The sequence below is a fragment of the Haliotis cracherodii genome, unplaced genomic scaffold (assembly GCF_022045235.1).
Source record: "Haliotis cracherodii isolate W230 unplaced genomic scaffold, xgHalCrac1.p SCAF_9, whole genome shotgun sequence".
Lineage (NCBI taxonomy): Eukaryota > Metazoa > Mollusca > Gastropoda > Lepetellida > Haliotidae > Haliotis > Haliotis cracherodii.
This window is the reverse complement of record NW_027266343.1, coordinates 3,264,825-3,292,171: the sequence shown is the minus strand read 5'-3', so window position 1 is coordinate 3,292,171 and position 27,347 is coordinate 3,264,825. Positions and strand designations below refer to the sequence as shown.

Genomic DNA, 27,347 nt, shown 5'->3' with positions numbered 1-27,347 from the left:
TGTCAGAGCAGGGAAATCTTTACAATGCCCCTGTAAAACATGCCCCAAGCAGTAAAGCATTTAATCCAGGGATATGAGTGGTTGTTATTTATAGCCAGAGAGGCTTGTACCTCTGATGACGCCACACAGCCCTGTCAGAGAGGGGACGTACAGGATACAGGTGTTTGCTCTCTAACTCCGTGACAAACATGGGATCCGCAATCATTACCTGTGTGGAAATTTTACTTTTTGTTGTCTATTGCACAGGTGAGTCAATATTAATTTGTTGTATTATTTTGATTTCTGGGTAGGTGTTTTTAGTATTGTTTTCTCTTTAAGTAAAAACCTGAACATAAGCATTGATTGCTTGTCTATAGTATCCTTTCTTACCCTTCGTACAAAGTGGAGAGGATCAATACTCTCTGTCTGTTGTGAATTTATTGTGATCTATTTTTGTCAAGCTCATTCCCTTATAATCTTGATAAGCAAATACTGTGGAAGCAATCTTGTTACGGATTTATGAACTGTTATGCAGTACAATACATACAGAATTTCAACTCATGAAACTTAAAAATATAATTTAAAAATTAATAAGATGAAAATCTCTATTAGTGTTGAAACTATTTTTGAATTACATCATCACTCTTATACATAGATGTCTTAATCAATCATTGATCAAAATCAAGAACTTAATATTCTTTTATCTAGATTGACATGTACCCATATTTAGCATAACTGAAAGTTAAAAACCTTAATAAAAAATTAAACACATGTGTTTTCTGTAAACTCTGTAATTGCTCAATGATAATCTTTGGCTACACTTAGTCATATGGTTATGAGCAGATATTATATCGCCTATGTTATTTTTCTTTAAAACATAACTGACGAACACGAAGTCCTAAAAATATAAATCAGTATATCATGAAATATCAACAACTTAAAAAGTCAAAACTAATTATCTAAATAACTAAAAATGGAAACAAATGATTAATGATTAAAGTTTGTTCCAATTTCAACAAGGGTAGAAAGACAATCCTACTACTGTGCTATTTAAACTGACAATGCCTCTTTGAAACCTAGTTAATGAGAACATGGCATGCATAGTAGACTTTGTGAGTTATAGACATATGAAAGAAACACCTCAAGGCATGTCGCTATTCACACGCAAGTCAGCTGTCATGAGAACGTTCATGTATATATCTCAATGTCACCTCGAAGGGGAAACTTACCAACGACATCAAGTGTCATCGTGATTATATGGTCCCGTATATCATACTCCACAAGGGTCATTCCGTATAATTAGAGGGCATACTAAAACTTTCAGTATTCCTGAAGTAGTTTTCCAATGCAGTGATAACAAATTATCCATCCATGTTGTTCACTTTCAAATACAAATTATTATTATATTAGTATTATACAATTGTCCGAAGAAAACAACAATGATAAAAATCATATTATTTTTCTGTTTTCAATAAAAAAAAGTCTCAAGATATATGTTAAAGAATAATTCTTAAATACGTGTACTATCATTCAAACTAAATGTACCAACAGAAAATAAATTCATTTTGTGTCTTCAGAATAATAGAGTTGAACAGAATTCTGTTTATGAAATCAGCCATAGCTGAATTCAATAACAGACAATACTACATTATCTTAAATCTTAAATTACAAAGTTCATGAAATAGATCTCAAAGTGTTACGAAATAATTTCAGTTGAAATATCATAAGAGGGAAATTGTAAGAATTTACCAAGCTCCAACACAAAAATAGCTACTATGCATAGTTACAGAAAGTCAACTATTTCATACAATTAGCTCAAGGACACCAACAAGACTGTCCAAAACATATGTACGTATAGTCCTTAGACCAACCAACTCTGCCTTTCAGGTTAAAGAAATTCAATCTTAACTTACGGCAACTTCTTTCAAGTAGTCGCAATTGTAAGCGTGGCAACTGCCAAGATCGTTCATTCACCTGAATACTTCAGGCCACTGATTTCTTACGGTCTTGTTTGCAACATGCTACTTTCATTGTGACTTTGTTGAATTCAATTTGCATGTGTCTGTTCAGGGATGACAACATTCATGGCCTATTTAAAGTCTCTGTCCACTAAGTTCAAGGTCATGTAATTCCAACATTGTGAATTATTCAACTCACTAACACATATGAAAATGTGGTACGCTTGTGCCCTTTCAATTCATGGATTTAGGCTCAAGATTTCAATCATTGGAAGGGAGATAGCGCTATTGTTACTGGCTATAAATAGAACATACAAATTTCAACAAAATGGTCAATGTCTATAACCTGTCTTTCATCCCTCATCAAGCATCCCTCATCAAGAAGACACACAATGATATAACTGAAATAATGTTATATTCTCCCTCGCTTACTCAATCACTCACTTACTCACTAACTGAGTTAAAATGTTTATACATATAAAGACTCCATAACTCACTCACCTGCAGAGCAAAAAATGTTAAAAAATCTATAACCCTCCAAAAGAAGCTCACACTAGTTATCATGAAAAACACAGAAAATACAAGCAATTTTACTATTTGGACGACGCACAAGCAGTCACAACCTTACGTTTCTCTGAAAACTTGACTTCCCAAGACATGAAGAGAATGTTACATGGCCCCTCCCAGGAGGAAGTCCATCCATTGTCTCCCTTCAACTTCACATAATGTACTCCACGGAACATCTGAATCTGAATTTGTGATAAGTTGTCGTGTCATTTCCCGGAAAAATATGACAACTTGTCATGTTGAATGCTTTCTCCTTTGCCTTACATTCAACTTCCGGTTGGCCTGCCATAAAAACCCAGCACACTACTTTTGTCTAAAGCGTAAATAAATATGAAGAAATGTCCGTTCATTTTAATCTAGATGTTCTTTTTTTCTCTGAATATGTGTATGTGTGTTTCCTTGACGCAACACTCGCAATATTGGAGCTATATGATTGCGGCCTGTAAATAATCGTGTCTAGACCAGACAGTAGAATGATCGATATCATGAGCAACAAGCCACGCCATCAGGTTCATTCACTACCTGATCACTTGATCCATTAAGACGCTTCTTACGACCAGCATAGGTTGCTGCGATCAGTTCTAACCTGATGTACCCATGGTCTTATAGGAACCAATGATCATGGGTTTGAATCCCATATTTTTATATTTATGACTTAAGCATTAAACAACTTTCAACCTTTAATAGTCTGTTATCTACAGGACTGGGCTGTCTTTGCCATTTATAGATTTCAAGGACCAAATAATAGGAGGAACCATCTCAACATATCATCACAAAACACCATAATCAAAGCAGAAAGTATTAGCATGTTTTTCAGAAAATTGATAAATTACACCAAAATGATTCTTTTGAAGAAGACTTGATATCTGTTCTATCATTGGACACATAATCCCTTAAATGGATGAAGCGAACATTACTTTAAGGTGAGTGACATATATCAAAGGGGTGTCTATTAATCATGTCAAGAATCTTCCTCCTGGTTTTCAAGTGATTCCAATCACTCGTGACATGAGTCAACATGGAGGTCTCCTTCCAGCAAGACACCACAAGATTAAAGATCAATTTCACGCAGTTCATACCTAATAGATGGTATATATCTCTAGGCAATTGATGAATATCTGCCACTCAAACACAACTGACATCTTAATAACTTAATTAGCCAATCACCTCATTAAATCTCATAGACTTGCAAAGCTTTTAGGTGTCAGGCAAGGCTGTACTACAGGTCCCTATCTATTCATATCAACCAACAAGAAAAACACATTTGCTCATTTCACATCGGATCAACATAATTCATACATAATGTAGCCCCATGAGCATGCACAGAGTGGAATCTGGCAGTCATGGAACAATCTAAAGTCATGGTTTATGATAATGCATCGTCCAAACTGGTTTTCACAGCAGATGTCACTTGGGTGAGATCAAGCAATGTCTCTTAGGGGGTTAAAAGCTGAACAAGGGCCAAGGACAGGGTGAATGTTAATAGGGCTGGGACGAGTCCAAATTTACTGCCCTAGTACCCACCACCCTATTACCCGACCCTACCCGGGTACACGCTGTAGATATTTAGAGATAGGTACAAACTGTCCGATTTGGAAAAGTTTGACCTTAGCCTTGGCAAAATGTATTTAGATACATGTGTAAAATGATCTGGTCATGCATACACTGAAGTTTACTGCATGAAGTTTTATCTTTATTCAAACATATAAAATTCAGAAGTAATAGGTGCATTGTCAGAAAGAAATGGGAACATTAGTGACTTATAGTGTAACCATAGAGGTTTAGATAAATTTTGTCATTAAACCATATATCACGTGACTAACCATGGGTCAGGGTAGTCCTGTGGGTACCCAGGTCCTACTCAGGACCCGCCCGACCCGAATACCCGAGTTACCCATCCCAGCCTTAAATGTCACATCTTCATTCCCTTCTGCCTCACCTCCAACACAGTCTGCCTCAGATCAGTGTACTGTCTTCCATTACCTGCATACCACGAACATTGTGAAATGTTGCCTTTTTCTTCTACTTGATTAAGAGATCATATATCGGTGTATGGTTTTAGCTTGATGCAATAAACCTGAAAAGTTAGTCCAACTAAACATTAATCAGAAGGTCATGTACTGAGATATTAAGAAGCTCATAAGGAGAAAATAAAATATAACTATAAATGCCCGTGTTCCTGCCTCACATTGTTGATAGATTTGGATGAAAATCTTTAAATAATTAATTGTGGCATAAATAGTTCCAGATCCTCTGCTTGTTAGCACTATGCCTGTTGGTTTCACCAAAGTGGTAAACGTCTGAGACCTGCAACACTTTGGCTTTCCTGCCATATCAGGCTGACAGGCACTGATATAACTGGAATACTAATCAAAGAGCATTAAACCAAACTCACTCACTCACTCACTAGGTCTGGATATTATACAATACAAAATTTAATAAAACAAATCAGCCAGCTTCTAAATGTTGATTTTCTGATTTATTCTTGATTTCCACAGAGTGAATCACCCTGTGCTAGTTGAAATGTGTGACATCTCATCACACCATTGTCTGTGTCTACAAAGGGGAGTTTTGACACTATATACTGTACACAAGTGACAAAGCTACCCCATGGGAAACACGTTCTTTAGGGGGAAGTCATGTGTGGATTTCACACCTGGGTGGTGACTCGACAGGACAACTGACCCAAGGTTAACTATCTCATGCTTGTATGACTGCTAGAAGTACACAAGACAGAGGGAAGAAAAAGAGCAATGAACACAATGATGGAGACATGCTCAGTGAATGGCCCAGATTCGGATACCTGTGAACAGCATTGCACTATTAGGACTTGAACAATAGATTTCTTCACGCTTCTCGTGAAGTCACACAGGGATATTCTGGGGGGTCTCGAAATAAATAATCTGTTCGAGAAAACAATATTTCGTCCTCAGCCCTTACTAAACTGTTCCCTGGATACATGCAGGATGTGCTGTGGAAAAACAAATACATTGTCCAGTTCCTTCTTCTAAAGATCAATATTGTGTGTTTGGAAGCTGCAAACAGAAAAAAATCCTGTCTCTAACAAGACATCCAGGGCCAAGACTAACATTTAGTCCCAGAAATAAAGTTATCTTATTTAAAAATATTTATTTAAAAAATAAAAAAAATAAAATCCAAATGGAGCTCAGAACAATCCTTAATTTCCTAGAGCTGAGGCAATCTAGACTTGACTTGGACTCCTTTTTTTAAAAAAATGTCTAGGGTCTGGGAGACTAATCAGCAAATATGTTAATCATTGTGATCAATATATCAATGATTTAGACTGAAAACAAATGAATTCAAAAGACAGGATTAATTCTGCCTGAACCAAAATCCCTGAAAGGTTGATTGAATCCTTTCAAAAACGTTCAGCCAAAGCAAATTTAGATATTCCTTGTGTCTTGAACTGTAACATATCCTTTTAGAATCAGACATGTATGTTATACACACAGACAGCTTCGTCCTACATACTATCTATCTGTTTCCAAAAGACTCATTGTGGCTATGTTTGGATAAAAGGTGTAACATCAGCGATTGAGGTGACAATACTGCAACATGCACTTGTTACAGATGCATACTGCTTCATCTGACATCTCTAGAGTCATCTGAGGTACAAGTATCATGACAACATTTATTTTCTGTACTTGAAGGTCAGGCCAAGGTGAAGGTACTTCTGAGGTCAGACATGAATAATAGTTTTTAGGTATGACAGTCTTTGTAGTCTCTATCCATATATCTTATCTTCAGAAAAGTATAGTGAATATTCAAGGTCTATGTGACCTTATCTTGACATGTCAGAAACATACACGTCTACCATTTCACAATCTAAGTGATCCCAAAGTCCTGATTATGTTTCTAGGATTGTCAGCACCATAACTGTTTTCGTAGTTTTCACAAAAGTGGTAAATATCTAAGACCTGCATCACTTCAAGATTTCCTCCTACATCAAGCTTACATGTCATAATATAACGGAAGTATTGTTCAACTTTTGGCTAAATCAAACTCACACGCTTACTCATTAAATAACAAAAACAAGACCAAGTCACTAATGGTTAAACAGAACGAGATCGAGTCATCAGGAGATGACATATTCCCCAGTTCTGGTGCGACTCAGAAATGGAGTTTGGCTACTTATACCCCATTTTTGGTTCATTGCCATTGGATATACTGTTAATAATGATGTTCAGTATCTTTCAACATCCCAAATCATCAAAAGGCACCAGTTCCCTGCTCCGGAAAATGAGCACTACCCTAATTTACGGTAAAGTTCAACTTATCGTCATAAAAACTAAAGTCCCAAATCATCAAAAGGTACCAGTTCACCAATCGACTGATCTGTACAGCAAGTTACATCAAGAAATATTCAATGGTTTTGGTGTTCTGCTCCGGCAATGAGCACTACCCTTGTTTTCAGAACAACTCCACCTTGTCGTCATGCAAAAGAATAAAATATAAATCCCAAATCATCAAAAGGCACCAGTTCACCAACAGACTGATCTGTATACCATTTTTCAACAGAAAACAATCAATGGTGTTGGAGTTCTGCTCTGGGAATGGAAAAAAACAGAAAACGGATGGCTGATTGTTTTTTAAATGAGGGGATAAACAATGAGAAAGGATCCATAAACCAAGGAATTCAGAACAGGTTTCCATTCAAGTAAAATCACATATCACTGACCTTGTAATGACCTTGACCTCAACAAAGCAGAACAAGATGGGCTGGACATTCTGATCATATTCATAACCACCTAGGGTTATCACTATCATCAAAATTACTTGAACACAGTCGAGAATTAATTTACAGCTTTGTCTGTCGGACTTTGAAAACATACTTGCCCACTTTGAGTCTGTTTGCACTGTGTCGTTTCATGTGACAAGGATACAAGTATAAATACCCAGAGCACTTCTAACAAACTGCTTTGATGTTGAAAATAATTCTCCATTGGGAAAGATCTTTACTGGAATATTGTCTCAGACATATTAAGTATCACATTCTGTTTAAAATTATTTGATTTTCAAGCAAATTTCATTCCTGTCAAACCTTACAGATCTTCTTAAAACTTAATTCTGCTGGACTGTGGTGTAGTGGGTTCAGTGTCTGCCAGGAGAGCAGAAGATCCATGTTTGGATCCCCTGGTCTCGTCATACCATAAGATGTTAAAGGATGGTGTTTCTTGTTACCCTGCCTGGAGCTTGGCATTAGGGGCATAAAACAAGAACTGGTCAGCTCGGAGTCAGTGTACTGTGCCTGAGTTGGGAATAATAATAACAAAATGTCAATGTCAGATAATAATCAGTCTCAATTATCTGCCGAAACTAGTAGAGGCGGCCATACACATGCGCGTGAATGTCACTATGAAAGTGAAATAATTTGGAAACCCCATTTCACCACACCTCACCTATAACCTGAACCACATACTGTTTACTTCACACATAAACCATGGGAGCTGTCAGAGCATGTATCTCCACCTCCTTCCACTACATCAAACGACAAGAAGAGGACATGACCTGCAGATGTCGGGCAACAACCATACTTGTCCAGTTATAGCGTTTTATATCTGCGTCAATGTCACCTGCTTGTCCTCTGTGTTCACGAATAGACTCCTTAAGACGCCATATTTCCTTAAAAGAAGTTGAGGTTATACTCTCAATGTGTGCCTCTTTGCAGACTTTTTAATTGATTTCAATGCTTTATTATGGCTTATAATTTCTGAGCTTAGTAGACAGGGCTCGATTTAAGGAACTTGATTTAACATGCACCAGACTTTCTAAATGATTTCAATGCTACATTAATATTATGGCTTATAATTTCTGAGCTTAGTAGACAGGGCTCGATATAAGGTACTTGATTTAACATGCACCAGACTTTCTAATTGATTTCAATGCTATATTATGGCTATATAATTTCTGAGCTTAGTAGACAGGGCATGATATAAGGAACTTGATTTAACATGCACCAGACTTTTTAATTGATTTCAATGCTACATTAATATTATGGCTTATAATTTCTGAGCTTAGTAGACAGGGCTCGATTTAAGGAACTTGATTTAACATGCACCAGACTTTCTAATTGATTTCAATGCTACATTATGGCTTATAATTTCTGAGCTTGTAGACAAGGCTCGATGTAAGGAACTTGATTTAACATGCACCAGGTGTAGCAGGAAAACCAAGTTGCAGCAGACAATTCCCTGTTGCCATCAAGGTATCAAAGTAGACATGGTAGATGCCTAAACTAGTGTAAATATATAAATTATATTGCTGTAAAACCTAATCTTGAAGTACTACCCACAGTTTGATGACGCCAAGACCAAGAAAGCATGAACACAGAGCTTGTTATGGTACATAAATCTTAGTGTTCAAAAGAAGGTTGTTGTGTGGTGAAGTAAGGGTGAGTCAGGCACAAATTGGAATTTTTGTAACATGCACTTGGTGCTTGCATACATAACGATTAGCTTGAACTTATAAATAATAGGTTGCACTGGTACATGTTTACATTTCTCGGACTGCATTCATTATGCACGTTACTCAAGTCCTTTTTCCAAAGTGCAAAGACCCCTGCATACTTTACTGACTCGACACAGAAAATCAGTTTGCTCAATTGACAAGTTTTTGTGGATATGCCTCCATGACATGTAATGGCCAGAACAAAAGATGTCGTCAAGCAACCAACGCTCTTAGGTGACAAGTGAGTGAGTGAGTGAGTGAGAGTTGGGTTTAACACTGCTTTTAACAGTATTCCAGTTATACCGCGGCGTATCAGCTTAATGCGTCAAGAAAGCCTGAAGTGATGCAGGTCACAGACGTTTACCACTTCGGTGAAACCCACAAGCACCGGTATGGTGCTGACAAACCTAGAAACATAATTGGGGGAAATCTAGGATTCAAACTCACAATGACAGGTTTTTGGCGTGCCCAAGGGACGCAACTCTGCACAACGAACTGCGCGCCTTAGTATGAGTATTTATCTATGTAATTGGTATACAGTGGCATGCATCAACAAAGTCAGTGAGCCTGACACCCTCTTATGACAAGCATGGTTTGCTGAAAGCTATTCTAACCCAGATCTTCATGGGGCTTGTCTTGTGCCAAGAAGATGTAACAGTAATGGTCTCGAGGATCAGAGAATGTTTGCATGTATATGAAAATGCTGTTGATTATCTACTGCTGTCTTCACATGATCTATTCCATCTAGGTCTCCTGAAGAAATAGTCCTGCATAGTGTAACTCTAACAAACATATTCTTTGTGACATTTTATCATTGCCATAAGATGGCACTTTCCACCTTGACAGTCAATAAACAACCTTGACGGATACACAGGGAGTATTAAACAGGGAGTCCTTTCAAAGGCATTCCAGACACAATATTTTTACCGACACTCGCCTATTTCACAATTTGCATAAATATCATATAACACTTGGAGTCCAACAAAGTAATGACGTACATTCTGTAAAAAAAGGGGGATTTTACCCTTATCAAATCTAGCAGGGGGCCAATGTGACTACCATATTTGCTGTATTAAGTGCCCTGTTCCAATAATCCCCTAACCAACTTGTTGTTTAACGCCGCACTCAGCAATATTCCAGCTTTAATTACCGCGGTCTGTAAATAATCGAGTCGGGACCAGACAATCAAGTGATTGATATCATGAGCATCGATCCATGCATTTGGAATCGATGACATGCATCAACCAAGTCAGCGAGCCTGACCACCCGATCCTGTTAGTTTCCTCTTACGACAAGCATAGTCGCCTTTTACAGCAGGCATTGGTTGCTGAAGACCTATTCTACCCCGGAATCTTCACGGGTCCACTTGAGAGGAATCTATGGCCGGCATCACTCCCGGCTCTCCTCCTACTTTACGCTGACATATGTAACCATAGAAATGCTGATCAAAGTGACATTAAATTCACTCACTGATTCACTCATTTCAGGGGGCACGGGTGGCCCAGTCGTCTAAGGCGCCGTGATTCGCTGTGCAGAGTTGCGTCCTTTGGGCAAGCCAGAAACCTATGATTGTGGGTTGGAATCCCGGTTCGCCCCGATTATGTTTCTAGGTTTGTCAGCACCATACCCATGCTCGTGGGTTTCACTGAAGTGGTAAACGTCTGGGACCTGCATCACTTCGGGCTTTCCTCCCACATTAAGCTGACACGCCGTGATATAACTGGAATACTGTTAAAAGCGGCGTTAAACCAAACTCACTCACTCACTTATTTCATCTTTTGATAAAGTATTTATTGCTGATATTTATTACTATATCTTTGTTACAGATTTCACAAGGTGCTCAGAGTGGAGTTACAAAGGTGACACAGGTACGTTACCCGATCTCTGCGTCAGAGTACATTACCCAATCTCTTCATCAAAGTATGTTACCCGATCTGTGCATCTCTCATCGGTACTAACATGACTGGTCCAACACTCGTGATCTATCAAAGCATTTTTACACCTGACTCCCCGATACAATCAACTGGGACACCACGCCTCTTCCTGGCCAACTTCAAACCTATTTTGTAAAATGACAGTTTGATCCTAAAAAAAAATTAAATGTTTAGCACTGAATACTGATTTTTTATCTTACCTCCATGTCTGAATGATGAGATCTGATTGGTCCAAGTGATCTTGATAAAATACTGTGTATCACGCCTTGGAGTGAAATAAATTTCTGAGAAGCAGAATAAATCCCTTATACCCGACTCCTAAACATAAAGCTGCAAGCTTTTCCAAGTCAATGAAAATTCATGTGACAAAGCACAAGTTAACCTCAGATCAATCGAACAGCTGTTTTCTATCAATTTTGAATTTGTTATAACTCTTTTACAATGACATAACAAAACATGTCGGTATGATAAATTCACTGTAGCAGGGTCATGGTATAAAACGTAATGCAGGATAAGACCCAATGTACCCCGAGTGATCCTGCTCATCTTATATAATGCTCCTTATTGACCCATGGAATACAGAAGAGGACAGAACGCTGGTGAAGTGGGGACATAGTTTATCATGGCACTATCTATTGTGACCTCGTATGGCATGGAAAAAAAAGATCAGGATATATTTTACTTAAGGATGATACGAGATGAGGTAGGATAAGAGCCAATAATTCGGCCCATTGGAAACGTCCAAGGACCCGGTGCGATAAAGGCCATTTTGGGCCACTGGAAATATCAAATTTTATAGAACTATTTTGTAATACGGGTATGAAAAGTATCAGACATTATCCTAAGGCTGATAACTAGTCTGTCTTCTTACTTCCACTTGTATCTTTTGGACTTCCGACATAATGAAGTACAGAATAAAAGCTAAAATGAGCAAAATGGCTGATCTTTTTCCAAATTCCAACTCTCAAGGTTTGAACAAGTCTGTGACCCATGATGAAATTTCTACCATGTCTCAACTGACTTTATCTACATCTCCTGAGGAAATCAGCTGGTAATGTTACAAAAACACCTGTGTAATGGTAAAACAATCAGACATGCCCAAATGTTTTTCCAACACCTGCAGGTGAACAATTTGAACAAAGTATTCATAAAAACATATCTGACAACTTATAGAACAAGTTTTGTGATTTCTATAATTATAAAGATCCCAAAATGGCGGTTGGCAAACATTCCTTTGTAAAGATTGTCTTACTTAAATTGTTCAGAAGTAAGTAAATTTGGAATATTCTGCTATAACAGGATTTCAGTCTATCACGTGAATGTACTTCAGCCCTTGTGGACTGGCTCCTACCTAGAGTAAGGTTCAAAGGCTGTTTGACAGCAGGACACAAACGCAAAGCCTGTCGTTCAGTCTTTCAGAAAATAAGTTCAAAATATAGTTCACATCACTCAGGCTTTAGTGAATACACAACCATAAAATGAAAACACACCTTACTCATTTCCACAAGACAAAAACTTAACTAGTTCATGTTCAACAGGATGTATGTTTCTCACAACCAGCTCATGAGGATAATGGAAGTTTTAGCTGCTGCAACAGGGGATATATTTAACTGAACAAACTGAGACGAGTGAGAGATCCATGTCCAGGACTTCAGTTTAAGGATCCAGCAATCATCATGAACCATGGTCTGTTCAACTGTCATGTCAGCAACAATATTAAGACTGAAATTGGACGATATTGTTACTGGAAATCAACCGCTCATTAAGTATTGCTGAATAGCAATAGTTGATATGTGATACATAAAAATCTATATATCTTTCAGTCTTTACAAGAAAAAAAGATGTCCTATTTAAAAATTACAAAAATCCATTTTTCATACCTGACTTGTATGAAATAAAATCCAAACAAACGTCAATCTGTTGCTGGCTTACATACATTAAAAAACATTCTTTTAAAGGGAAAGCTCTTCTTTATTCCTAGTTCGTTAACTTTTACAATAAGCAAAAAGCTACCATATACAATTACAGTTGATCAATTTTCTTAATTACATCACAAAACACAATGATTTTAGATAATACCCTATCTCCTAAATGAAATATATAATTCACATTTATCTTTCAATAAAATTCCATGCTGCTTATTAGAGGTATCAAGGATTCAAGGTAAGACAATATAAGTTATAACAGCCATGACCAAACAATAATGTCAAGTTTATTTTCCTATAATCATGTTAATATATCTCCTCCAACCTCCTTGTTGTTGTTCGTATCATCACGAATGTCAGTCTAGAAGTGAACTGTTATTCATGAAAGTATCTTATGTCAATCCACGCTGTATACACCTGAATTTATTTCATCGTGTTGGCTTTCACTGTGTACGCCCCACAGAGTGCAGAGATTGAGTCAATACTGCTCCTTGCCTTACAACAAAGCCCCAGCTATTTGTGTCTGACAGACAGGACGCATGTCACACTGCACTTTCATGTACATCATCCCAAATCACATTTCTAGAATATCCTTCAAATATAATTTGCTGAAACAAACAAGTTTATATACAAAATTACCCTGATTTTTTAAATAATTTTCAGCATATACCAATGCCATATTTAATCATAATTGACAAAAAACATTTTTTAACAAAATTATTCCAGAACAATTTATTTTAATAATTTTCCACATATACTAATCCTATTTTTTGCACTAACTTTCAAATAAAGTATTTAACAAAATTACACGGAACAACATTTTCAGCATATACCAGTGTACACAAATGCAATATCACATTCACCTGTCAAAGACACATGGAAACAAATATGATCTCATCAGAACTATATGATAAATGAACATTAAAAGTAAAATCTGTGGCCCTGTTCATTGTTATTCCTGCTTCAAAGTGAATGACTTGAGGTACACAAGGTAAGACAAGAGTTTACAGGGTAATGTGGAGTACAAATTGTTTGTTTAGATATATGTCTTGCAGTCCTTTCAGCTGAAATTGTCTACATTCTACCATGACATTTTAGAATCCTACATTCTGATTGATCTGCCAACGATATCGAATCTACATTAGACAATGATTTTGCACAAGACTTGACTCTTGGCACTACTCTATCCTGTACTGTGACGTCATGCCTACCGCGTCAAAAGACTTGACTCTTGGCACTACTCTATCCAGTACTGTGACGTCATGCCTACCACGTCACAAGGCTTGACTATTGGCACTACTCTATCCTGTATTGTGACGTCATGCCTACCGCGTCACAAGACTTGACTCTTGGCACTACTCTATCCTGTATTGTGACGTCATGCCTACCGCGTCACAAGACTTGACTCTTGGCACTACTCTATCCTGTATTGTGACGTCATGCCTACCGCGTCACAAGACTTGACTCTTGGCACTACTCTATCCAGTACTGTGACGTCATGCCTACCACGTCACAAGGCTTGACTATTGGCACTACTCTATCCTGTACTGTGACTCATGTCTACCACGTCACATGACTTGACTCTTGGCACTACTCTATCCTGTACTGTGACTCATGTCTACCACGTCACATGACTTGACACTTGGCACTACTCTATCCTGTACTGTGACTCATGTCTACCACGTCACATGACTTGACTCTTGGCACTACTCTATCCTGTACTGTGACTCATGTCTACCACGTCACATGACTTGACTCTTGGCACTACTCTATCCTGTACTGTGACTCATGTCTACCACGTCACATGACTTGACTCTTGGCACTACTCTATCCTGTACTGTGACTCATGTCTACCACGTCACATGACTTGACTCTTGGCACTACTCTATCCCGTACTGTGACTCATGTCTACCACGTCACATGACTTGACTCTTGGCACTACTCTATCCCGTACTGTGACTCATGTCTACCGCGTCACATGACTTGACTCTTGGCACTACTCTATCCTGTACTGTGACTCATGTCTACCACGTCACATGACTTGACTCTTGGCACTACTCTATCCCGTACTGTGACTCATGTCTACCACGTCACATGACTTGACTCTTGGCACTACTCTATCCCGTACTGTGACTCATGTCTACCACGTCACATGACTTGACTCTTGGCACTACTCTATCCCGTACTGTGACTCATGTCTACCGCGTCACATGACTTGACTCTTGGCACTACTCTATCCTGTACTGTGACTCATGTCTACCACGTCACATGACTTGACTCTTGGCACTACTCTATCCTGTACTGTGACTCATGTCTACCACGTCACATGACTTGACTCTTGGCACTACTCTATCCTGTACTGTAACTCATGCCTACCACGTCACATGACTTGACTCTTGGCACTACTCTATCCCGTACTGTGACTCATGTCTACCACGTCACATGACTTGACTCTTGGCACTACTCTATCCCGTACTGTGACTCATGTCTACCGCGTCACATGACTTGACTCTTGGCACTACTCTATCCTGTACTGTGACTCATGTCTACCACGTCACATGACTTGACTCTTGGCACTACTCTATCCCGTACTGTGACTCATGTCTACCACGTCACATGACTTGACTCTTGGCACAACTCTATCCCGTACTGTAACTCATGTCTACCACGTCACATGACTTGACTCTTGGCACTACTCTATCCCGTACTGTAACTCATGCCTACCACGTCACATGACTTGACTCTTGGCACAACTCTATCCCGTACTGTAACTCATGTCTACCACGTCACATGACTTGACTCTTGGCACTACTCTATCCTGTACTGTAACTCATGCCTACCACGTCACATGACTTGACTCTTGGCACTACTCTATCCCGTACTGTGACTCATGTCTACCACGTCACATGACTTGACTCTTGGCACTACTCTATCCCGTACTGTGACTCATGTCTACCACGTCACAAGGCTTAGTCTTCCCATCTGTAGAGCTTTATGATGTCCAAGAAGTGGTGTATACTACAGAACAAAATATTACCATACAAGGGCAATTCATTTTCTCTAGGGATTTCATGGTTTAGATACATACAGCAAACATATATGCAGATTGAAAGCGATCTTCACTGATCCCTGAATTTGCCCTTACAACCTAACTAATATAAGACTCAACTGATGCCTCATCACTAATCAGTTCCACCAAGGAGACTGTGTTGGTTTTTTTTGTCATTGTGTCATGGCAGAAAGGAGATAAACCAAGTATTTTCGATGTACAGGTTTCAAACTGAAATTTGATACCTGAAAATTTTTCAAATTTAAAACCTCACACTGTCAATTGCGTTTTGTTTCAAATCAATTTACAGGTCTAAAATCTATGTTTGAAACCTCTACATTGAAAATCCAGTTATATAGTGTAAAACCTAGTTCTGCATAACTCCCTAGACATCTTGCTTGAGTCGCTCAGGTTGTCAAGTGTATGTTGTCAAGTGTGCAAGTGAAGTGGATTGATTCATGTTATATTTCTCGCTTCTAGTTTGCATGTCTTTGTTGTTTTTCTTAATGTCTCAACTCCACTATGTTTCAAACGGAATGTTTTGTATGAAGAATTTACCATGGGTGAGATGAAGACAGAGCTATGAGGCACATCCGAGTTAAGGAGACTTACAGGATATGGTGTCTTATCTGTCTTAGTTTCAAGACTAAATACATTTTGTGATCAAACAATGTTCTTTCCTGTGCTTTTGCCATACCTCCCAACAATCAACATGTATCCTCCTTATCTACTATACAACTCCATAAGCCTTGTCTAATATCAACCTGTGTTTGTTTGTTGTTTAACGCCGCACTCATCAATATTCAAGCTATGTGACGGCAGTCTGTAAATAATCGAGTCTGGACCAGACAATCCAGTGGTTGACATCATGAGTATCGATCCATGCAATTGGGATAGCTGACATGCATCATCCAAGTCAGCGAGCCTGACCACCCATTAGTCGCCTCCTATGACAAGCATAGTCGCCTTTTAGCGCAAGTATGGGTTGCTGAAGACCTATTCTATACCGGATCTTCACATCAACCTGTGTTTTCGGTCACATCGACCGTCTCCATGGTCTAGTGGTAGAGCGTCCGCCGGTTCAATCCCCGGCTGCGTCACACCAAAAGACGTTAAAATATGGTACTTGTTGTTACCCTGTCTGGCGCTCGGCATTAACAGGCTAAAACAAGGACTGGTTGGGTTGTAGTCCTGCACCATGACCGTGGAATATATTTATTTTATGAAAAAATAATAATCTAGATATGCATACAAAAGCAAGTCTAGCTAGCTCAAGCTAGCTCTATTCCACAATCAGCATGCATAGGGAATTTTTTTAATTTTTAGAGTCAAGAAGGATATTGTGTAATATAAGATTTCAGAGACTAAATGTTAGTCTAGTTGGGTTGGAGTATAATGTGTCTGAGTGGGGTATTCATGTTAAACTGCGCCATGGTATCTCAGTGAGCTTGCCCTATAAAAATCAGACTTAGTCCAGGCTAAAACAAGCAGCCACACAAACACACACCTGTGCAAGCACAGCGCCATATAATCTTGGACGCCACATTAAACCCCATTTCATCTCACCTCATCTTGGTCACATCAACACATGCCCAATTCATGGGTACAATATGTGAAGCCCATTTCTAGTGTCCCCCGCCGTGATATAGCTGGAATATTGCTAAAAGCAGCGTTAAACCATACTCACTCCCTCACTCAGCCAATAAGCTGCTGCTTCCTCACCGTAAGCTTTGCAGACATCAGCATGTGCCCTGCCTCCACCACAGCATGTGCCCTGCCCACACCACGCTGTTCCCTCTCCCCAGGTCCTGGACACTGGCATGAGCTGTTCCCCGAAGCCTGCTCCGGCAACCTCCAGTCCCCCATCAACATCAATCCCGAGGAGACCATGTACAACCCAAACCTCAGGGAATTCGCCATCTGGTACGACCCACCCAAGGACAATGCTCGAATGTTTGTCAAGAACAACGGACATGCAGGTAAGCTCCAGATTCCCTTAGATGTGATCCCATCATTTTATCTTAAGAACTTGAGATGAACTAAAATCTGGTGCCATATATGGTTCATCTGAAACTGAATCAAGATGCACTTTCAGATGGATTCATAATTTGTAGTGGTGGTCTGGTAGCCTAGTGGTTAAAGTGTTCGCTCGTCACGCCGAAGACCCAGGTTCGATTCCCGACATGGGTACAATTTGTGAAGACCATTCCGGTGTCCCCCGCCGTGATATTGCTGGAATATTGCTAAAAGCGGCGTAAAACCATAACTCAGTCACTCACTCATAATTTGTATGTGCAGTATGTTGGAGACAAACTTGATTTCCCATTGATAACTTTCATGCAAGGGAAGGATGTATGAGAACAACTTGAACTTGTCACTTGATTGTATCATAGATCAATCATAGATCAATCAATCAATACATATGTGCCCATGGTTCATTTAGGATCAACACTCAGATGAAATAGTTTAAAACATCAGGAGTTTACACAAGAGAATAGCATGATAACAGATGTAGCATTGATAATCCTTCTTCTGGAATTACACTGAATCGTCTTTGATCCAGACACTGGGAATGCTCACATTCTATGAGAACTATGGATACTACTAAAACTAAGTTGAGTAAGAAAGCTGGAATAGATGAAAGGAGATTTGAGCATAGAGTTAATGGACAGGATCACATGCCATGTCTTATCCCATTTGTCTCATTTTTCCATGTGTCATGTCTTGTCCAAAACGTACACACATCATCCATGAAATTTGCCAAGATTTCTATGTTCTCAATGTCACCTGTGCTCTTTTACCAGTCCAAGTAGACACATTGGGAGATTTCTTTGTAACCAACGGAGGTCTACCATTTGTGTACAAGACAGCGCAGTTCCACTTCCACTGGGGGCACAAGAACCACCAGGGCTCGGAACACCGCATCGAGGGGCAGGCACACCCGCTTGAGGTAGCACACCTTCCTGACGACACACACACACACACACACACACACACACACACACACACACACACACACACAGATTCCATGTTGGCGTGGGAGGCTGCTAATGGGATCAGTTTATTGATGCATGTCATCATAGCTCAATTGCATAGATCCATGTTCATGATGTCAATCACTGGATTGTCTGGTCCAGACTTGATTATTTACAGACCACCATCATATAGCTGGAATACTGCTGAGTACAATCAACAAAACAAAATGTAGCACCACATCCACATCCAGGGATAGGCATATTCTCTGGAGGTAGTAGCACACTTCACATAAGGCACTGTGCACACAGTTGCCTCCCTCAGATGTTCACCAGGATATTGGGCTTGAATCCTAGACTTTCCATGACTGTCCTTTTGTTCCTGTGCTGTTGCACTAAAACAAATCACATCATATTGCCGGCGTCAGTCATGGAGCATGGGTCACCTCGTTATCTGAACACACACAAATTACTTTGGGGGGGGGGACTTACAAGCAGTTTCTAAATGACATTTTCTCAGATTCTCATTGTCTCCTCATAAAAATACTTCTCATTTTCAGCTTCACATAGTGAACTTCAACACCGACCTGTTCGGCACCATCGCTGAGGCTGCCTCCCAACCCATGGGACTTGCAGTATTAGGAGTACTCTTTGAGGTAAACAGACTGCTCAGTCTTTTCCACGACCCTAGTAACGGATTGATATCCAGAACTGTTCTTGACAGCCAGCTTGTATGGTCAGGTCAAACAGGGTGTGACATTGCATTCAAGATGATTTCACTTATATAGCGGACCCGTGAAGATCCAGGGTAGAATAGGTCTTCAGCAACCCATACTTGCCGTAAAAAGCGACTATGCTTGTCGTAAAAGGCGACTAAAGGAATCGAGTGGTCAGGCTCGCTGACTTGGTTTGATGCAGGTCATCTATCCCAATTGCGTGGATCAATGCTCATGATATCAATCACTGGATTGTCTGGTCCAGACTCGATTATTTACAGACCGCTGTCATATAGCTGGAATATTGCTGAGTGCGGCGTAAAATAACAAACCAACCAACACTTATATAGCGGTTGTTTGTGTGACTGTTTGTATTAGTCCGAACTAAAAGGTTTTATAGGGCTAGCTAGAAACCATGCCGCAGTGCAACATGGATACATCACCTTACAAATCCACTAACTTGATATCTCGGCTTTTGTTATATGCAACAGACTTTTTCTGCTGTACAATCTCAGAGTATATGGATAATCTCTGACACACCTAACAGAGGCAGATAGAGGATTGTGGAACAGGGGGTGTACACGATACAACTAGATTGTCTTCCAAAATGATCAACACTTATTCACTCCCTCTATCTGCAGATTGTTGATGAAGACAATGAAGTACTAAAACCCATTCTGGAAGCCATGGAGGAGGTCAAGGACCCAGGTACGTAATAATTGCACTCAGTATTTCTCACTCATTCACTCAGGGTTCACTCTAGGAATTTTCTCACATGGGACCTTTAGGTAAAAATTTCAAATATTCCAGATGTATGCCCATATTGCACAATGTTAAAATGCCCCCTTGTATTTGGAAATGTGGCCCTGTTTTAAATTTAGGGGCTAAAAGCACAAGGCCCCACCCTAGAGTTATCCCTGTTCACTGTGGTACCTTATGATACACAGTAAGGGCCATTCTGTATAAGTGACCAGACCAGGCTCAGGACAAGTCTTATAACATTAGCTGATTACATATCAGTTGTTTCCATGCCAGGATCTACTGATGTCAGGTTTGAATCCCAGATTTGCCCGGATTATAAGCCTTGGTTTGTCTGCACCAAGCCCATGCCATGCTGTTTCCCCAACTTGATCAACATGTAGGACCTTGTCATTTTGGCCTTGCCTGTCACAACTAGTGAGCTGTATTATAACTGAACAACTGTTGGACCAACTCACTTGTCAACTCACACTCACAAGTGTTTGCTACCATGGGGGTAATTAATGGGGGTATAAATCGAACCAAGAAATGATTAAATATTCACAATAGGGGCCCTCCAATATAAGGCACTATCCCTGACTCAGGATATACATGTAGTAATAACAATCAAGATGATGACATAATGACAAGGTATCAATGGCAGAAATGAACAAATGAACAAACAAACATTCAATCTGAAACAAACTTGAGTTAAACATGGAAATAGTAAGAACACTTTGATCCCCCTCCCCCCGACAACCCCGTCCACCCCACCCTGTGACCCCACCTGCCACACACAAACAAAATATTCGTCTTTCCGACCTCATCTGGAAACCCTGAATTTAAGACTTTCTTTCTTGTTCCTCTCAAGTTGCACAACATGTTTGTCTTTTAGCCGCACATATAAATTTGTTGGGCTTCGGGAGACACCAGTCATTTAAAGCAAATTATACATAGACATAAAATAAACAAAACAAAACCTGCTTACCCTATTTTGGGACTGAAATGGGAAACATATTGTTTTCCTGGCCTTACGCTAAATCTGCATTTTGGTTTTTCAAATTATATTTGTATCTTTATCGTCTTTTAATTCAATTTCTCTGATTCCAGATGATGATAATCTTGTGGAAATAAAAGCGATCGCACTCCGTGATCTGTTGCCAGCAGATACGGCACAATACTTCCGCTACAATGGGTCCCTAACCACGCCCGGGTGCTTTGAGAGTGTCATGTGGACGGTCTTCAGACAGCGCCAAAAGATCTCGCTGGACCAGGTTTGTATGCTTTCCACTTGTCAGAAAGGCAAATTACATGATAGCGATATATCTTGATTTGGTCCTTGGTAACAATGTTTTTTTTGTTTTTTTTACTATGCTCAGAACAGAAAAGTGACACATTCTGACTCCTTATCTATTATGAGATCAAAGAATTACATTTCATTTGATTTCATTTCTTTAGCTTGACACACCAGTTTTTTTTCTGTTTTCTGGTATATTTGATGATCTCTCATCCAAAAGTCAGTGCATCATACCCACAATTCATATTTATCATTTTCGGACGTATTCTTCCCATCTTACTTATTCACACCTAAATTAATTACAGTCTCTAAACCAAGCCAGAACATGGGAGCATGGTCCCCCAATAGGGTGCAACACAAACACTGGAGCCATAACGAAGGACGGCAGTTGAAAAGATTGGGGGCTTCTGCAAACGATAATGCCCTGAAAAATAGCGTTACCATTATTATAGCTGAAATGGATAGAATTTGTTATCAAATAAAATTAACAACAATATCGATTTTGAAACATTTACTGCAATCAACACGAATGTCACTGACCCACTCTTACAAATATGGAAACGTCACAGAACAATCAAGATGACGTCACTATCAAACGTGACGTCGTCACCTTTCCCTATCCCCATGACGTCACCTAACAACGGGCGTGATAATGGCCTGTCGTCAAACAATATGAGGGCATTATCAAGTTACAGTGGCCCGCTCCTTTCTGATAACATGCGGGCTATTTAATGATAATTCTATCCATTTTAGCTATAAAAGGGTGCAACACAAACACTGGAGCCATAACATCATGGGGGTCCTATCCTCTCAAAATGTTTTCATGAAGATCGATGATAGCTTCTTGGCTGAAAGTACATAGACGCCATTCACTTATAGAGATGGACTTCAGCACTCAGAGAATTAGACATCCATAACAATATGGCATTTGTTACAATTTCAGCTCCTGAAGTTCCGCAAAGTCCTGAAGCCCAAGCACAAAAAACATGCCCATAAGCACAAACACCAAAGAAGGCACATCAAACGTTCCAGCGCTGAAAAGAACGCTGAAACAGTTCTTGATGAACTTGGTATCCATGGAAACCACATGGCAGAGGATGAACTTAAGGCTGACATGGAAGTAAAACTTGCAGCATCAACCAAGGCACCGGTGGATGAGATGACAGCAGCAGCCCTGGAAGATGCTACAACAGAGCCCTCTCCAACAGAGTCGGCAGCAGAACTGGATGAGGACTCGGCCAAGCGAGCTCAGGACAACATGGTCCGGCATGTCATGGAGAAGGAAGCAGAAGACAAACAGGCCCATGAGGAACACATGGCAGAGATCCAAGAATACATCCAGGAAGAGCTGGCAGACAATTTCCGTCCAATTCAACCACTCAATGGACGCCTTATTGAGAGAAGCTTCAAGCTGAGCGTGCAGCAGGTGTTTGTGGCTACAAACGGCGAACCAAATCCGCCAAGTTACAACATTCCTGAAAACAACAGCCATCGTGGTCATTCTGCGGAGTCCAAATCCCATGGCAGTGGTGCTGGTCTCGCAAGCCTCTCCTTCATCACTGTCCTTGCTTCTGTGCTAGCTCTCCTCATCTGCTGAGGCACAGGTCTAACTCCATGTGAACTCACATTGATGGCATCATTGTTCCAAGTGTGACATATTGCAGGCACATCAGGATGCAGGTACATATCAGGTAGACCCAGCTGGAGCAATGATGAGTCATGGCTGACTGTGATGCTGATGTCTTGCACATTGCAATACAAAACATGACCCAGGTTTCTTGACACTGAGATTACCTCTAAAGGTTTTATAAGACAAGTTATCAATAATATATATTAATCAAACAACATTTCATTTCACATTATTTTCTTGTAACTATCAATAATATTATCTATTATCAGAGACTATGGTATTATAATAGTGTTTAGTGATATGTCAAATCATGTATAATGCTTTAAGTCACCACTTAAAGGTATATTACACATATCTACTGAAATATAATGACGAAAGATTTGATACAGATTATTTCACCTCCCCCTCCTAAAACACCCATCCCTACTCCCTATGAATCTCACTCCAAACTGACATTTAATATCTAGTAGTAGAAAAGTAGAAAACTGTTCATATGAATGCATAATCCATTAAAATATGTACAAATGTTTGATTTGATCATCAGATTGTCCTTTTCTTCTTTCAACAGAGTCTGGCAAATTTATTGACAAATTATCAAATAATTTACAGATATGATTTCAACTCTTATTTCATCAATCTTTTCAATTGTCAAAATTTAAGTAATAGGAGGTGATATTGAATTCAAGTTTAGTAAGATTGAGTGAAAACACTTCAAGGGACAATGAGCCATGCAAAGTGATTGATACAAGGTTGTTGTTAGGATGTCTTCATCATTCACATTCCAGATGTGAGGCAAATCACACCATTATGACAAGTTTGATTTTAAGATATCATTTCTCTCAAACACCATTTTCTCAATCCATAAATCCATATACCCAAGGAAATAGTGATTATATTCCCAATAGAAAAGATTCAATTAACAAAGATTTTACTCCAGATAATTGAATGCCAAATTAGTAGGCTGCTGCAAATATTATAGAGAACTATTTGAAAAAAAAAAATTCTCAGGAGGGTGTTGGGTATGAACTTGACATGGTGAGTTCATGGACTAAAACTGCAGGGTTTTTATAATGATCGTAGAGTTGTCTCCCCTCAAAGGGAGGAAAGTTTGAATTCTCTACATGTAGTTTTGTATATTTGCCTACACACTTGCTTAGTTATATAATAATCAGCTTGTCATGGAATCTGCTTTTCTCCCCTTTAAAAGATACATGTACACCTGTAAGCTACCTTGTATAACCATGGGCAGTTGTTTTAGATTATAAGTGCACAAACTTATTGCCGATTTTCTTTCACCACAAATTACCGCTTCCAGAAAGAAAATGTACGATCATATACGAAACCTGTTAAAGTTTTTACAGCAGATCCGATTTTTTACATATGAAAGCATTTTTATATACAGACTACTGTAGCCATCGGAGTAACATGTTCAAATAGTTACTTTTATATACCAGCGAAGACAATATATTTTATGGATGACAACTTCTTTATTCTATTATGATGCAATGTTTCTGCGTAGATCCTTATACCGTAGTCAAGCATATACTGAACCTCTTGCACATAATACCACAAAGTGACTTGATTTAATAGTCTCAAGCCAGTGTCTAATAAATAAACAATCCTCTTGTCCAGTAAAAACTGCAAATTATAGTCACTATGGTGATGCAAAAACCTGGTATGGTCAAATGACAACTTCAGACTAATAGACACAACCACCTGCTCATATAGGGCCACAAAATGTTTACTTAAAACTTTATAAAAAATCATTACATTGAAGTGCAAGCCAAACTTTCTTACTCTTACGGATTATGCTCTGACAAATCCGGGTTGTTACGATGGAAAATAAATAATTATAAAAAAGATGCTTTTTCATAAGTTTCACTTGTTCTTCAAACTATTATCTGAATACTGTCATGTTTGCAATGTCAGTTAAGAAAGTCTTGTAGTTGATGCTACTGCTTCCTCCATTTCCATACACCTTGCATATGAAGTGCGCCCTTCGCCCCTCGCCATGTCATGTGGTAAGTTATGCATTATTTGCACACCCTGTTCAAAATCCTGGATCCACCTCTGTGTGCACAATCTTTTTTTTTCAACTTTCAGTTTGTTATGGTTGCTACATGGTGTAAACCAATCTCGTAAAAATGTCTCTCCTGGAGACACCACATGTGCATGCTTAACTATTATCTAGTGGAATTGTGATAGCCAAGGCTAGATGTGTACAGGTTATGTAATACAGAAATATATATGTCGCTCATGTATGTCTGATAACTTAACAGGATGTATGACAATAAACGTTGACTGATTTTTATAGAACTGCAGAGTTGTTTACTTATTCTCAGCTTTTTTCATTCTCCTGTTGACAACTTGAAGCTGATCCAAGACAAGTGAATCAATCAACCACTGCAGGATAAATATGTTTCCGGGTTAACCGGTGCACACTATATCTGTCACTATACACTCTGTGTGGTGTGGTGTGGTGTGGTGTGGTGTGGCGTGGCGTGGCGTGGCGTGGTGTGTGTGTGTGTGTGTGTGTGTTTCTAGGGCTTCAATCCTGCCCCACACTGAAGCACATGTTTTGTTTGTTTGTTTGTTTGTTTGTTGTTTAACACAACACTCAGCAATATATTTCAACTATATGACAGCGATCTGTAAATAATCGAGTCTGGACCAGACAATCCAGTGATTGACATCATGAGCATTGATCCATACACTAAATATTATATGATGATATGATGACTTGCATCAACCAAGTCAGCAAGCCTGACCACCCGATCCTGTTAGTCGCGTCTTACGATAAGCATAATTGCCTCTTACGGCAGGCATGAGTTGCTGAAGACATATTTTACCCCTGTAAAAAATAAAGTTAAGACACCAAGTTATTAAAGATCGTTACCTGGAACATGAGTGTGTAAAATTTTATTTCTCAAACTTAAACAGTTTTCGAGAAAATTTGTCCCCATTCATATACGGACGGACGGATGGATGAACTCCATTCTTATATCCCCCACCGCACTTCGTGGTGGGGGATAATAATATATTTGCCAAATGGAATGAAAGTATGTGGCAACCAACAGTCCTTTAATTCCATATAATACATGCCAGTGAAGCAAACATACAATCTCTACAAGATTTTATTTGATGAACGTATTTTCAAATAGAGTTACCTCCCTTTTACCAGGTACACTAAAAAATGCCAGCGCCTGATATAACAAGCCCACTGCGGTATCCTTAGCTTTCTACACTGAATGAGATGGTTTTGAACCCAGTCTGTTGAACACTAATCTTAAAATCTACAAGAAATGAGTACCTCAAAAATTATCAAGTCCTTGATAGGCATTTAGAAGTTGGAACAACATGAAGACATGAAATTTTTATGGATAACAACTTCTTTTTTGTTCGTAATGATGATTCATCGGTACTTCTTGCTGCTTCATCAGATGAAGTAGCCCTGAAACGTCGTTACGAACAAGTAGATGTTGTCAATAGCCATTATTGCAGCCATTATTGCAGCCATAATGGCAGGGGGAAACACACTGCACTCAGAGGGGTATCGAACCCTGACTGACTGGTCAAACCTCTAACCACTGTACTAACCTACTACCCTGTAACTTTCCTGCTTTGTAGACATCACAGCTTCATGAAACACAATTACTCCTTTAACGAACTCAAACTTTTTAACTTAGGAATCAAATATTGATAGCCTTACAATATAATCACTCGAAGTTGAGATACTTCTACATCCGCCTGTAGAACAAAGAGAGGCTGGCAATACCGTATATGTCCGCAGATAAGCCAAATTTTGAGGACCAGAAAAAGATTCTGTGGAAAGGAGTCGGCTTATCCACGGGATACACTTTCATGATTGTATTTTTCAGATCGTGATCTGTCAGAAACATCATCTGAATGAAAGTCCGATAGATTACAACTTCCCGAAAGTTTGGAAGTTGCCACAACTACAGCCATTAATGTTATAAATGATCAATAAAGTTATTATGCACCAATGTTGTTATCATTAAATAATGTTAGGCATGTTACTATTTCCAATCACAAGTTTTCAAATGTTCGAGGTTTATCGTTCTTCATAAACTCCACGATCTTTACATATAACAAT

General features: G+C 39.2%; 2 protein-coding genes across 2 annotated transcripts in view; one reads left to right on the top strand and one right to left on the bottom strand.

Annotated features, from left to right (window-relative positions):
* Nucleotides 1-27,347, bottom strand: part of LOC139452503 (phosphatidylinositide phosphatase SAC2-like) — a 390,307-nt gene that overhangs the window by 33,755 nt on the left and 329,205 nt on the right.
* LOC139452739 (carbonic anhydrase 1-like) lies at nt 143-25,529 on the top strand. Its single transcript, XM_071234318.1, has 8 exons — nt 143-246; nt 10,799-10,840; nt 17,686-17,859; nt 18,685-18,830; nt 19,413-19,508; nt 20,210-20,276; nt 21,417-21,580; nt 22,547-25,529. The coding sequence occupies exons 1-8, from the start codon at nt 189-191 to the stop codon at nt 23,198-23,200; spliced, it is 1,401 nt and encodes a 466-aa protein (XP_071090419.1). The 5' UTR covers nt 143-188; the 3' UTR covers nt 23,201-25,529.